Source organism: Drosophila takahashii, chromosome 3R (assembly GCF_030179915.1).
Source record: "Drosophila takahashii strain IR98-3 E-12201 chromosome 3R, DtakHiC1v2, whole genome shotgun sequence".
Taxonomy (NCBI): Eukaryota; Metazoa; Arthropoda; class Insecta; order Diptera; family Drosophilidae; genus Drosophila; species Drosophila takahashii.
The window spans coordinates 27,865,845-27,879,879 of NC_091681.1; the positions used below are offsets into that span (position 1 = coordinate 27,865,845).

General features: G+C 40.9%; 4 protein-coding genes across 4 annotated transcripts; 2 read left to right on the forward strand and 2 right to left on the reverse strand.

Moving 5' to 3' along the window:
• Window positions 1-1,683: 1,683 nt before the first annotated feature.
• Window positions 1,684-3,578, forward strand: LOC108058577 (putative defense protein 3). The gene is made up of 2 exons (XM_017143356.3): window positions 1,684-2,192; window positions 3,423-3,578. The coding sequence occupies exons 1-2, from the start codon at window positions 1,759-1,761 to the stop codon at window positions 3,493-3,495; spliced, it is 507 nt and encodes a 168-aa protein (XP_016998845.2). The 5' UTR covers window positions 1,684-1,758; the 3' UTR covers window positions 3,496-3,578.
• A 1,442-nt stretch (window positions 3,579-5,020) lies between these two features.
• LOC108058743 (probable phosphoserine aminotransferase) lies at window positions 5,021-6,728 on the forward strand. The gene is made up of 3 exons (XM_017143677.3): window positions 5,021-5,170; window positions 5,606-6,282; window positions 6,340-6,728. Exons 1-3 carry the CDS (start codon window positions 5,126-5,128, stop codon window positions 6,710-6,712), a joined length of 1,095 nt encoding a protein of 364 aa, XP_016999166.2. The 5' UTR covers window positions 5,021-5,125; the 3' UTR covers window positions 6,713-6,728.
• On the reverse strand, window positions 6,709-7,491 carry Mesh1 (Metazoan SpoT homolog-1). Its single transcript, XM_017143678.3, has 3 exons — window positions 7,330-7,491; window positions 6,921-7,265; window positions 6,709-6,864 (listed from the first exon to the last, which is right to left on the reverse strand). Exons 1-3 carry the CDS (start codon window positions 7,405-7,407, stop codon window positions 6,748-6,750), a joined length of 540 nt encoding a protein of 179 aa, XP_016999167.2. The 5' UTR covers window positions 7,408-7,491; the 3' UTR covers window positions 6,709-6,747.
• A 138-nt stretch (window positions 7,492-7,629) lies between these two features.
• Window positions 7,630-9,146, reverse strand: Cyt-c1L (Cytochrome c1-like). The gene is made up of 2 exons (XM_017143354.3): window positions 9,017-9,146; window positions 7,630-8,847 (listed from the first exon to the last, which is right to left on the reverse strand). Exon 2 carries the CDS (start codon window positions 8,700-8,702, stop codon window positions 7,668-7,670), a length of 1,035 nt encoding a protein of 344 aa, XP_016998843.2. The 5' UTR covers window positions 8,703-8,847; window positions 9,017-9,146; the 3' UTR covers window positions 7,630-7,667.
• Between the last annotated feature and the right edge of the window lie 4,889 nt (window positions 9,147-14,035).

Consider the following 14,035-nt stretch of genomic DNA (forward strand, 5'->3'; position numbering starts at 1 on the left):
AGATACAATGAATAGTTAAAATTACTTCCATTCAAGATTTAATCCTCAGAATTGTTTTTACATCAGAAAAATCTCTACAATTTTGGGATTTTCAACTTTGGCGTCGAATTCCAAAGACATGGGCAATAATTCACAATGGGGACTATTTTTTAGGAATGCCGTGATGTATTGAGAGTAGGTCCTACCGAAAATAATAAAGGTTAGTCCAATTATATAGGCCACGTAATTCAAAATGTGGGCAAACATCGGTTTTTTGTATTCTTAGCTATACCGCGGAACCTGTAGGTGATGGGACATAAGTTTGTATGGGACTTTTACTCAGGATCACCCAATTATCATGGAAAACTAGAAATGGTTCGTGGAAATTTTTGGCTGTGTACCTGTGTAATTGGACACTTTATTTATATTTTTCATTTTGGTTTAAAATGAATTTTAATAGAGAGGTTTAACAGGTAATTTTAATTGTAATTTATGCAATTTTAATGGCTCGGTTTAATGATATTACAATATATATATAAAAGCCTCTTAAATCTAAAATAATCGTATTTGTATTCAGTAAACAGCTGTTAAAATTCTCTAACTCGCCTAAAACTAAATTCAATTTAATATTTGGGGGAAAAAGAAGGGGGTGGAAAACCATTTTCCGCCGAGAAACAGCGTTGGCGGAACCCGAAAAGGAAACCGCTGCATGCCACTGCGAAATGCGAAACGCAGCGGAATCAAAAGAGGAAAAGCTAGACCCATAGAAAAGAAAAGCAGAAAAATAAATAGAAACCGAAACCCAAACCCAAGCAAAGCTAACTCAATTCAGCGAAATCAAAAACGCCAACGGCGGCTGCCTGTCAATTAAAACATTAAAACGCGCTGAAAAATGCATCGAAAAGGCGCAAAATAAACAAACGACGGAACATAGTTGTGTACAGGCAACATTTTCAGCGATTAGAAGCATAGAGTTTCGCAATGGAGCACTTAGAGCCAGAGTTTGGGGCCCAGACTTCAAAACCGAATCCGAATCCGAGTCGGCGGCTCAGGGGAGGGACTAATGTGTGACCCAGTTTGGATCACAGTGCAGGAAAGGAACTATGTTTTGGCTATTTGCTTTTTGATCATTAAAAACTGGTTGTCCGCAGCCAGCTGAGCGCGGCTGTGTACGTTTGCGGTCAGATTAATAGCACTAGCGCCGTGCCACCCATAAATTAGTCGATATAAATCATTAATGATTCACGGTGCACTAGACTGCCAGCGAGCATCTGTCAATGATTTATGCATCTCTATTATACACGCTATACTATGTTGATTCTTTCAAAATTAACCGAAATAATAATGATTTAAACGTTGAGTTAATGGCACTATTTACGATTTATGCACTTGCAAATTCGAGGCTTTGCCTATTAATTAATTAAAATAATATTTTATACTTAATTGGCAGCAAAATGCAGAATCCTTGTCTATTTTACTTAAATTTAAATAATTTCGTGTTTAAGTTATTTTAGGATTCTCACTTATCTAATAACATTTCTTAATTGAATTTTTCTTAAATATATTTTCTCCTTAAGGCACTATTAAATCTCCCTCAGGTGTGGGTATCTCTCGATTTTGACCGCCCGCCCATGTCTTCGGCGGCAGCGGAGCTTTTGGCATTGCGGCCTGGCTTTATAAACGACCGGCGATGACGGCGGCGAGCCGAGTTTTACCATTAGATTAGCCGAACGCGCGCGCATTTTCCCACGATCAGGAAAACCGAAATTACTCGCAGTCATGAAGGATCTATTCAACTGGATATCCCTGGAGCTGATCCTACTGATGGGCAGTGCCATTGCCTTTCCGGACGGAGCTCCCGCGGATACGTGTGTGAAACAGAGAGCCAATCAACCGAATCATGGAAAGGCCAGGAGTCAGACTGCCCAATCGAATCCCTACGAAGTGGTGGCCGATTCCCAAACCTATCACCCCGGTCAGCAGATATCGGTGGTTATATATCCGCACTCCGATCAGAGTACCGTCTTCCGGGGATTCTTCCTGCAGGCGCGAGACTCCGATTCGAACGAGTGGATCGGGGAGTGGGTGCAGAGCGAGAACACCAAGACCATTCCCGAGTGCTCGGCCATCACGCACTCGGACAATCGGGACAAACTGGGCGCCAAGCTGATCTGGAAGGCTCCACAGAATAGGCGAGGACATGTCTACTTCACGTGAGTCTAAAATTAAGAAGGGATAAAAAAGTTGTAATATCTAATGCTTCAGAATCTATAAAATTAAAGTATTCTAGTCCTTTACATAATAATAACCAAGGAGTTATAAATTAGAAGTTCTAAAAATGTAGAGATTAAATAATCTCTTAAGATATTATTAAAATAAATTAATTTAATCTAAAGCAATAATATCAATTTAATTCTCTATTCGGTTCCGCCTTAAAACCACTTGAATTTCACAAAATTCATAGACAATTTTCACTACCAAGTTAATTTAATAAATGTATGTTTAGCACCCATTTCTTGGCAGTTTCAATGAAACACTTTGTCAAAACTGGCTATGTACAACTACAGTACGTGTCTTCTATCGTCCGGCACCATCATCACAATCATAATCATCATTATCATCAGAAGCGCCAACAAAAGTAGTATAAGCAGTGGCACCCATCATCGAGGGTCGTGAAGGGATTCATTAATCATACGCCACGTTGACCCACATAATGTAATGTGCACATAATTGTCAGGCCGACAAAAACTTGCCGGATAATCGCACAAAAGGCATTATGTAATTGATTTATTTGGAAAGAGCCAGGCGAAAAGAGTCTCCCAATCATCAGTTCACAAAAAAGGCATCAAACGGCAAAGACGCCACTCGGTGACAATCTCAAAAGAGCCAAATAAAAGTTGTCAGTGCTTTTTGTACGGCAACTTTGTCAACTTTGTCAGCAAATAACACTGGCCAACATGAGGGTGTGCCAACTGTGAATCAACCGAACAGAAGTTATTTTCCGGGCACTTGTATCATTAATCATTCTACCACAAGAAAATATGCAAATATGAGAATTAATCAAAAAGGGACAAGGAAAGTTTAAGAACATCAAAAACTTTATTTTCAAAGGCATTTCCGATAGCAAGAATGTCTTCATAAAATACCTTAAAAGATTTACAAGCAATGATTTAAATTAAATTAATAAAAAAGCAATGAAAATAATGGCATATTATCTTAGATGCACTCTCTTTTAAACTGCACTCAATCAGCTTTTATATCAAGCCAAAATGAATGTAGTCCAGTGTTGTCTTACCTTAAATATCATCTCCTTAAATTGTCGAATCATCAATTATTACCTATTTATAGCCGTAGCTACACATCGCATGCAATCTGCCGTATAAATTAAAAACAATCATGACTTGCTCAATGGAGGAATTTACATTTTCATTTTTCCCTTGCAGGGGCACTGTGCTACAAGAGTACGGAACCTTCTGGAGCGACATCGTAAACAAAGTGCAGGCGGAGCCGCAATAACTGAAATTATGTACTTATTTATAAGGCAGCTGTACCCAACGCCGGGCAATAAATCTTAAAAACCCTAATTAGTCAAAACGAAATTGTTGTTTGAAGATTTTTCAAATACCAAACCGACGTCTCGGAGCCAAAGGCGCCCCATTGAGCTGTGCAATCAACATTACAGGGCGAAATTATTGACTTTTTGGCTTAACGTTTATGAATGACCAGCCCACATCCGAGCAAACGAACCAGTTCCCACTACCCCACTACCCCAGTTCCTGAGTATCGCAGTACCCCCAGTGACACCCCGAAAACACCCGGTAACACCCACGTCCGCCCACACTTAGACCCACAACTCGAACGCACGAGCCGAGCACGTTTGGGTTTCCAGACACGTTGGCCAGCTTCTCATTGGAAATTCGTTTTGGGCGTTCGAGTAAATTGGAAACTTTAAGCACCTTTCATGCCGGCTGCAAGCAAGGCAAGGCGGCTGCTATAAAGTAATTAGACGGTCACCGAATTTGGCCAAGACATAGGCCAAGATAAGTATTCGTAGCATAGGTCTAAGGCGGTTCTGATTGCCCTCTTACAATGCCTCTTAATCAAACGGCACGGAAAAGGATAAGGAATCAGTTAACCACTGAGTTATGGCCAGTCATAAAAGAGTTCGGGGAATTCATTATCGGTAGACGAGTAGATGAACATTTATTATAAAGAATATAATAGAAGAATAGGGGTTTAACTAATTTTAAAAAGAAAACAACACTTTTCTTAAAAGTTCAATAACAAATAAACCAATACATATTCAGAATTCTATTCCACTTTAAACTTCAAAAATCAGACTAGTTTTTTAAGACTTTAAAATATTACATTGGGTAACTTACAAAAAAAATACTTACGAATAAAAAATTAAAATTGATTAATTTTTTGAGTTTTAAAGAATAGTTTGGATTACAATACAAAATATTCCGTTGAAATCTGAAAAAAATACTTACAAATAAAATATATATAAATTGATTAAATTCTTGAGTTTTAAAGAATAGTTTAGATTACAATACAAAAAATTTCATTAAAATCTGAAAAAAATACAAACAAGTTTTCACACATGGCGAGGCTTGACTGTACAATGCACTTACATATTTTTCATTCGGAGCTTGTTTACTCGTCTGCGAATTCAGTCGTTCGGTTGTTATTGTCATTCCATCGAAAAGTGCATGGCAACCCGCGCTGGATGGTGAAAAAGGGGTGAAGGGGGGTCGTTGGGGAGCATTTGTTTTCGTGCGTTGCATATATGCGAATTTATTCGCTGTGCGGTTTGCCGACTTGTTTTGATCGAATTCGCCGTACCGCCAGTCTTTGTCTGGCTTCGTGGATTCTCCAGGAGCGCAGTCCGCAGTCGGGGGTTCGTGGGTAAGTACCCCCCCTTTTCGACATTCCGCCCCTGGACAAACCGAGTTCGTTGTCCAGTCGGGCGAGTTTGAGTCTGTTTTCCCGCACGCGTTTTGTGACTTGTTGCTGTTCTTTCCGCCGCCTTCGTCTCGTTTATCAGCGATTGCGAATACTGGACGGGCTGCTCAGCACTTTAGTTAATATTTAGCGGCTTCCCGGAGAGGTTCACAGATCGCAGACGCTATATAAAATCAGCAACATGGTTATCAACTTCGCCGCCGGTCCAGCCAAATTGCCCGAAGAGGTCAGTAAAACGGGTAGGACTAACACTTTGCTCAAACACGTGACATATCTGTAAAATTCAAATTAATAATTATTTAATTGAAATGACTGTGTGCAGTTTTTTAAACTACAAATTGCTTTTACAACAACAATACAACTTTGCACAAAATATTAAAAAATAGATTCATGCTGTAACAGCTGTAATTATTGCATCATTCATACAATATAATTACCAATAAACGAAAAAAAGAATTTCCAAAATTAATTTAATTTCATAAAATATTAACTGAATGTAATATCAAATTATTAAATAAAGTGTATCTATTATCTTCAAAGGTTTTTCAAAATCAATCAAACATATCAAATCGTTTAAATACTACTTTATGCTAATTTTAAAATGTTTTAAGAATTCTTACCAATTTAATTCACACGATAATTTGCAATACTATTTTTATAGGTCCTCAAAGAGGTGCAGGAGAACCTCCTCAATTGCAATGGCAGCGGCATATCGGTCATGGAGATGTCCCATCGTTCCAGCAACTATGCCAAAATCCAGGAGGCGGCCATCGATGATCTGCGAGAGCTCCTGAATGTGCCCAGCAACTACAAGATCCTGCTGATGCAGGGCGGTGGCACAGGACAGTTTGCAGCAGTGGCTATGAATTTGATTGGCAAAACTGGCACTGCTGATTACGTAATCACCGGATCTTGGTCATCGAAGGCGGCCAAGGAGGCGGCTCAGTACGGCACAGTGAACGCAGTGCTGCCAAAGCTGGCCAAATATACATCTGTTCCACGGCAGGACACCTGGAAGCTGGATCCCAAAGCCTCCTATGTCTACTATTGCGACAATGAAACCGTAGAGGGCGTGGAGTTTGATTTCGTGCCCGAGGTTCCAGCCGGTGTTCCATTGGTGGCCGATATGTCCTCCAACTTCCTGTCGCGTCCCATTGATGTCGCCAAGTTTGGCGTGATCTATGCCGGAGCCCAGAAGAATATCGGACCAGCGGGCACCACGGTTATTATAGTCAGGGAAGATTTGATAGGCAAACATTTGAAGATCACGCCCTCTATTCTAAACTTTGAGCTGATGGACAAGAACAGCTCGCTGCTAAATACTCCGCCTACTTTTGGGTAAGTTGGGTATGAGTTTTAGATAGAGAACTCTTTGTTAAACCTTATTCCTTGCAGCATCTATGTGATGGGCCTGGTCTTCAAGTGGATCAAGCGGAATGGAGGCGTTGCTGGCATGGCGAAGCTTTCGGAGGCCAAATCCAAGCTGATTTACGACACCATTGACCAGTCGAATGGTTTCTTTTACTGTCCACTGGATAAGAATGTGCGTTCGCGGATGAATGTGCCCTTTAGGATTGGCAGTGCCGCGGGAGATGATGCGCTGGAAAAGGAGTTCCTGACCAAAGCAGAGGCGGAGGGCATGATCCAGTTGAAGGGCCATCGCTCGGTGGGCGGCATTCGTGCCTCCCTCTACAATGCTGTTACGCTGGCGGAGACCCAACAGTTGGCCAATCTCATGCTGGCCTTTTATAAAAACAATAAAAATTAAAGAGTTGCCTTTGTAATTAGTGGATGTTTTGGGAGTTACAAGAGACCACGTTGGCGGAAGATTTCATCTAGCTTAAGTTCCAGATTGGCGTTGGTGCCTCGCAGATTATCCACCACCTTTTTGGCCCAATGGAAGTACTGTTCACGACGTTCCTGAAATGGAAAGGTTGGTCTATTAATAGGGTTTTCGATGGGGTCTATAAACATGCCTCCGTCCATCCTGTTGGCGTGTTGACCTGCAGATCCCTCAGGTTATCCAGTTTGTCGGCCAGTTTTATGAGCTTGGCTCTGCAGCTCGTTTTGGCTGCATTTTCTATTTGCAAGCGTTTTCTTTCCTGCTTTTCCAGGGATTTGTCATCGGTCACCTCGCGGACTAACCCACAAACATCCGATCCAAATAGTTTCTCCACATCCTCGAAAGATGCATCTGTATCTTCGACGACATCGTGAAGAAGGGCAGCCATCAGAACCGCCTCATCGGTGATGCAGGCCTCCACGGACAGAATGGTGCTCACATTTATCACGTGATTCACGTAAGGGGTTTCCTTGGGGTCCTTAAAATAAAGTAAAAACGGGGAATTCTTATGATTGTTACTCTCCTTGCCTAAAAAAGCTTACCTTGCGTCTTTGTTCGCGGTGTTTAAAAGCCGCATACTGCAGGCACTCCATAAACTTGGAAGAGGGATATGTAGCCATTAAAAATAAGCTAATAAAACTAAATAATTCCTCTTTAAAGCGTGGAAAACAAAAACTAAATTTAAATCTTAAGTTTGTTTACAATCTTAACAGAACAGCTGTTTTAACATAACAGACCGGCAAGCCTCGATAACAGAACATAACGGGCTGCCAACCGGTTTTCTTCACCAGTGGAACTACCACCCTAAACCACCTATCGATAACACAAGTGCGCGCCAAATATTTAAATTCAAAATGCTTTATTCAAGAGTACACTGAGATTATTCCGGCTTTTCGTTCTTGTTCTCGCACTTGTTGCACTCCTGCTCCTTGGCCTTGAGCAAAGCCTTGGCGGCCTCCTCCGCCTCCTTCTTGGCCTGGGCCTCCAGTTCGGGGATAAAGAAGATCTTGCGCGACTTCAGCGCTGACCACTTGAAACGCTTGATGTAGTAGGAAATGCCGATCAAGAAGGCCGATATGAGAGTAACCTTGATGAGCAGCAGGCGGCGCTCATCGGCCTCCGGTTCCGAGGTCCACTTGAGGAAGACGCACACATCCTTGGCAATTTGGGCGGCCGAGGCAGCCACATTGGGATCTTCAAAGGTGACCACCTCGTTGTCCACCGACTGGGCCATGGCGATGGCTCCGCCGGAGAAGTACGGATTGAAGTACAGTCCTTCGCGTAGAGAAAAGCCGGCAGGAGGATCGCAGTATCCGGTGAGCAGGGCGAACACGTAATCCTCGCCACCCTTGCGGGCAGACACTATGTAGCTGAGATCCGGCGGATAGGAGCCATTGTTGGCCGAACGAGCCGCCTCCTCGTTGGCATAGGGCGATGGAAAGCGATCGGATAGCTTGCCGGGACGTTCGAAGAACTCGCCCTCATCGTTGGGGCCATCCCGCACGGTTATGGCCTCGGCCTCGGCCTTGGCCTCCGCCTCCGTCATGCAAACGCCCACCAGGTTGCGGTAGGCCATGTACTGCAAGGAGTGGCAGGAGGCACAGACCTCCTTGTACACGAAGTAGCCCCGACGCACGCTCTCCTTGTCCAGGGCGGCCAGCAGACCCGTGTGGTTCCAGTGCTGATGCGGCGGATGCACGCAGTCGGAGGAGGCATCCACGCTGGTTTCCAGGGCGTAGATCAGCAGTCCCGCCGCTCCGGTCAGGGCTCCCAGTGCTCCCAGCAACTTGGGTCGACCGATGGAAAAGCCCCCACGTCCCGGGAAACTCATCCGCGGGCGCACCGATGTCCGGTGGAAGCTGCTCCTGGCCAATTGGAACAGTTTGCTGCTCATATTCCGGAATTTATTGGCCATTTCTGGTCGGATTCAGCTTTTTCGCTTGATACTTAATATATTTTTCCAATAAAAAATGTCAACGAAAGCAGTGTTGGAAAGTTCTGCTGACTAGGGTTGTCACCACGAGGAGGATATTTTGGCGGAATTGCTAAAATATAATTATCTGGAATGCATTTAAATATCATCGAACAATATAAAATTAAGTAAATATCTGGAAAAACGCTACAAAAGATATATTTCTAAAATTATTTAAAAGTATTGCCATTTAATTAAGATTGATGGAAGTCCAGCTATGTCCTTTTCGGAAATCCTCTAAAAAAATCTACACTTACCTAGGGCAAAATATTAGACTTGCTCCTTTGATGGCAAAAAATCATCATTACGAAGAAAATATGTAAATGTTTTCGAAATATTGAAATGTGTAAAAGTACAAGCCAGTCAGAACAATTTTTAATTGACATATTTTACAAAGCTTGCCCAAACAGAGCCCAATAAAAGTATAATAGGTTATACATCTTACCATTTTAAAAGAACATACATCTTTTAGAATTTAAGAAGTAGATTGCCTGAAATTAGAAGGGCAGGATTGCCCAGAAATGCCAGACCAGACTTTCTTCCACATTAAGCCCAGATCAGTCAGATTCTTATCGGCGATCTTTCCCCATAAAGCATATGTAAACCAAAACCCACCCAAATTGCTGTTATTCTTTACAGCTAAAAGGTTGAATCAACGTTTTTCTTTCTATTGTTGTAACGATCGCCTCCTTCTGGGGTTTCTTTCCTGCCCAACGAGCGGAGCAACTGAAAAAAACCGAAAAAAAACAAATGCCAGGGCACTTTCATTTGTTATCTGGCGCAGTAATCTGTAAATCTGTAACAGCCCACCAAACAACGGTGCATACAATATTTCCTAGCCATTCTTCACACTGTGTGACCACGAAATCGTCAAAGTCAGGCCCAAGCCAGCTTTTACAACAGCCAAGAAGCATGGGTGTGGGCCTAACAAATTTGAGGGGTAAATTGTTTATAGTCCCAAAACAAGATAATACTAAAAATTATAAAATCTACGTAGTAAACTTAATTTTGAAAATTATATGTTCAAGTTTGTACTTTGTATAATAATCTGAATCACCTTACATAATTGTAAAAATATCTTTAAATTTGTATTACAAATTTTTCCTTTTTCCATTACTCGAAATCCCCATTTCAAAAATATATAAAGTTTTATAGGAAAAAAAGGTAACTCTAATTTCAAAAACCATTTCTAAAATTTCTTACTTACTTACTTTTAACTTACCATTATATTATTTTCTTGCTTTTTCGCAGATACTTCTTGGTTGAAAGTTTGACTCTAACATTAAATTATAAAACCCAGCAGTTTTGGGTTAGGTCCCCCTTTTTACTACTCCCATGTCAATCAATAATGACAATCCAACGGCCGACGCTGGCAGAGCGATGTAAACTCTTTTTTTTCTGTTTTTGGTGAAAATTTGTACCTGATTTTATATTTCCCTTTTTTGTGTTACACTGTTTCTGTAGCTGTTGGCTTTTTTTCAGTTATTACGTATTTCCATGTTTACCATATTTTACACGCGCTTACAGACACACAGATAGAAAAACAAAAACAGATACAGATACATTTACCCCCGGATTTTCCCTATGTGCGTTTTTAGAGTTCTGCTTCTGCGCAGCGATGCATAATTCCCACTTTTGAAATTTGTGTGCGGTTGTTGTTGTTGTTGCTGTTGTCTTCTGCGGTGGTGGCTGAAATGTTGTTTTTGTTGTTCCCGTTGCCGCTGCGCAATTAATAATTCTTTTCGACTGGCGTGAAATTTTCATAAGCAAGAAAAAGCAGCAACAGCAACCGCACCAACTTTCCATGAAAATCTCCAGCCATTAGTAGCAATCTCGGCGCTTTTCACCGTGGAAAACCGCAGAGATTGTGCTGCGACCCCATAGAAACGGGCCCACGTCATGAATTTTATTCAAATTACAAACTCATTAATAAATGGCGTTGTTTACTTTTAAGTAGAAAACAAACCGGCAATGACTGCTCAATTTCTGCAGAGCTGATATCATATTTTACCAAATGTATTTTTTTAAACAGTAATATAGGTTTTTAATATTTGTAGAAATATTTAGAATATCAAGTTAAGTTTCACATATTTATTACTGCTGTAAGTATACTTGAATTGTCTAAAATATCTTTCCGACTTCAGGGCAAATACAAGATCCAGTCTCTGTCTAAATCAGATATAAATGCAAGAGATATGACTTATCAACTGAATAATTATTCGTGAAAAAGATGGGCCTGCAAATAAAAATACCTGAATACGGAACAAAAAAGTGTGCATAATTTAGCAATAAATGTAAATATTACTGGTCCGCTTCCTTTGGGAGACAAAGCGCCATGCTGCTGCAGTTTCCTGTGGCCTCTTCGCCCAGGGAAGACGATGATGATGATGATCATGGGGCCAGAGGATCGTAATAACGATGAGGCTGTGCTGGCCAATGTCCCACTCCTTATCTTGGCAGCACGAAAACCAGAAACAAGAATTATAGACCAAAAGCCAGTTGCAATGCGAGTGCATCTTGCATCTTGGCCACCGATCCCACGTAGGTGTGTGTGTGTTAGTGTTAGTGTTAGTGCGGGGGCACTGCATCGGTGTGTGTTGGCCAGAGTATCTGTGTGAAGTGCGCCTTTGGCCAGAAGTGAATGCAACACAAGTTGCATCTGCCGCAGTGCTGGTCAACGCTCCAAAGGCCATGAAAAAGCCAGGAAATCAAAGCCAAGAAACGCGGAAACCATTAATTTAATTGGTTTGCTAAAGCTAAAAACAAAATCAATAATATTTATAGAAAGAAAATGTTAAAGAAAAACAAGAAAGGAAGCTACCTTCGGCCAGCCGAAGCTTATATACCCTTGTAGATAAAAGAATACTCACTCGGTGCAGTTCCAGGGATTCCAGATTCAGTGTTTCGATTTATTTCAATTTTGTTTTTAAGTAGTCAAGAATCAAAACGCCTACTTCCTACAAAGTTACAATGAATTTTCTTATATTTGTTTGGGAGCCTTAAGATATAGTGGTCCGATCCGGCTGGCTCCGACATATGTACTACCTGCAATAGAAAGAAGACCTTCGGGAAAGTTTCATCGCGATAGCTTTAAAACTGAGAGACTAGTTCGCATAGAAACGGACAAACGGACAGACGGACAGACGGACAGACGGACAGACGGACAGACGGACATGGCTAGATAGACTCGGCTATTGGTGCTGATCAAGAATATATATACTTTATGTGGTCGGAAACGTCTCCTTCACTGCGTTGCAAACATCTGACTGAAATTATAATACCCTCTACAAGGGTATAAAAAAGATTAAAACATCAATCATTTTATTTGTAATTATTTTACTTGTTTACTATCGTTGTTTTTAATAATTTTTTTATATTGATCTAAGCTAACAGCTTTTACAAATTTTCTTGGGAAAACATTAATTTAATCTTTTATTTATTTCTCCTATTTATCATAAAAACCCCATTATTTAAAGTTAGACAGTTTTTAAATGAATAATTTGATTTTACCGACATTCAAAATTCATTTGATATTCACAAGATGAACATCTTTATTTTATGACGTATCTGAAAGATCGTTTTAACGCGTGCGCAGCTACCGTTGAACGCGTACGAAAATCGCATGCGAGAGAGAAAATCCCAGAGAGCCTTTCGTATCTTTGAGATTCTCATTCTCATTGCCCATTTACCGCTCAATTTCGCAAAAACAAAAAAGCTATGCTCCCCTATATACAACAACATCACGATTTCTCAGCGTGTATGGGTGTGTATCTGTGTTTGCGGCGATTGTGTTTGTAAGTTTATGTGTAGCATGCGGTTTTGCTTTGGATTTTTATAAACTTTTTCGCAGTCTTCAGTCGCCAATCTTCAGGAGAAAGATACAGATAGTTGGTGGGGACAACAGGGGGAGAGAGGAATAAGGGAGGCAAAGAGTGGATGAGAAGAGCCAACTTCATTATGACGTTGTAACTGTCTTTTCAATTTCTCGTTCTGCCCGATTCGCCTTGCCAAATGGAGCCTAGAAGATGGATCTCCTCTCGATTCTCCTCTTGATTCTTCTTCTCCTTTCTTTGCCTCTCTTCTCGCCCCCCACTCATACACACACACGCGCGTCAATTGACGACTCTGCGTGTGTGTGACCGTTGATGTTGATGAGTTTTGTTTTAATTCTGCTTCTTGACTTCAATTTCTTATAAAGATTGTTTATATGCACGTAATACAGTAAAACATCTCTAAATGGAACTTTAAAAATATAAAATCTTAGTAATGCAATTTAGGTTATTCTCAATAGGTATTTGGAATTCCAAAGTATTGTATTACAACCAATGTATTTCAAAGTTTTGTTTTATAAAAGTTTCCAGATTCTGTAAAATGTATTAGCCATAGAAAAAAATTTAAAATGCTGACCCTGCATTTTGTTGAAATTGGTAAGTGTACAGCTATTTTAGAAAAAATAGTTATTTGATGATATATAACTATAGAATTTATACTGTAGTTGGCATCAGTATCTGTAAGCGATTTCTGTGTATGTAAATGTAAATGTATCCGACAGTGGTGTAAGCTTTTTGCTTTTAAATAACGACTTTGTTTAATTCAATTACAAATAAAACAGTTTTTCAGTATGTAAAGTTTTTAGTACTTTTAAATCTCCTTAAAAAATGCTCCTGAATAGCTGCATCTGTATCCGTATCTTTGAGATGCAGGCCGCACTGTCTTTGTTGTTGCTGTGATTTGGTGAATCGCGCGTAGCCGATTGTAATTATTGTAATCGAGTCTCGAACCGATCCAATCCGATACGATATGATCGCAATAGCGAACAGCCATTCTCCGAGGCTCGCTTGGGGTTGAGTTGAGAAGATCAGGCCGCTATAGCGATAGCCATAGCCATAGCCATAGCCATAGCCATAGCCATAACCATCGTCGATCGTCCATCGTCCATCGTCTTCGCCTGATTTGATTCTGTTTTAGCTGCTTTGATCATTTCGTAATAGTTTTCTCAGTGCTCTGCTTAAATCATCTTGGATGTTGGCCAAGACCGATCTTGGCGATCTTACAGATTCAGATTTGGATCCAACCAATCCGCTGCTCGTGATCGTTTCGCTTGAGCCGAGCCCGCGCTTTTCTCTTTGAAGCCAACGTCATCGACAGTCCCAGTCATACAACATACTACCCAGTCATCATTGTTGTTGTTGTGGTTGTTGTTGTTGTTGTTGCTATAGTTGTCTTGGCCGTTGCTTTTTACTAAAAGTTGATTGACTGTCTGTTCATTTAGCCGC

Bases quoted from the DNA above. Each gene is read 5' to 3' on its own strand.
- Mesh1 (XM_017143678.3), bottom strand. From the start codon at position 7,407: ATGGCTACATATCCCTCTTCCAAGTTTATGGAGTGCCTGCAGTATGCG. The intron at 7,266-7,329 runs GTAAGCTTTTTT...CTTTATTTTAAG, and splicing joins ACCGCGAACAAAGACGCAAG to GACCCCAAGGAAACCCCTTA. The intron at 6,865-6,920 runs GCATGTTTATAG...TTTCCATTTCAG, and splicing joins CGCCAACAGGATGGACGGAG to GAACGTCGTGAACAGTACTT.
- Cyt-c1L (XM_017143354.3), bottom strand. From the start codon at position 8,702: ATGGCCAATAAATTCCGGAATATGAGCAGCAAACTGTTCCAATTGGCC.
- LOC108058743 (XM_017143677.3), top strand. From the start codon at position 5,126: ATGGTTATCAACTTCGCCGCCGGTCCAGCCAAATTGCCCGAAGAG. The intron at 5,171-5,605 runs GTCAGTAAAACG...CTATTTTTATAG, and splicing joins CAGCCAAATTGCCCGAAGAG to GTCCTCAAAGAGGTGCAGGA. The intron at 6,283-6,339 runs GTAAGTTGGGTA...TATTCCTTGCAG, and splicing joins AATACTCCGCCTACTTTTGG to CATCTATGTGATGGGCCTGG.
- LOC108058577 (XM_017143356.3), top strand. From the start codon at position 1,759: ATGAAGGATCTATTCAACTGGATATCCCTGGAGCTGATCCTACTGATG. The intron at 2,193-3,422 runs GTGAGTCTAAAA...TTTCCCTTGCAG, and splicing joins CGAGGACATGTCTACTTCAC to GGGCACTGTGCTACAAGAGT.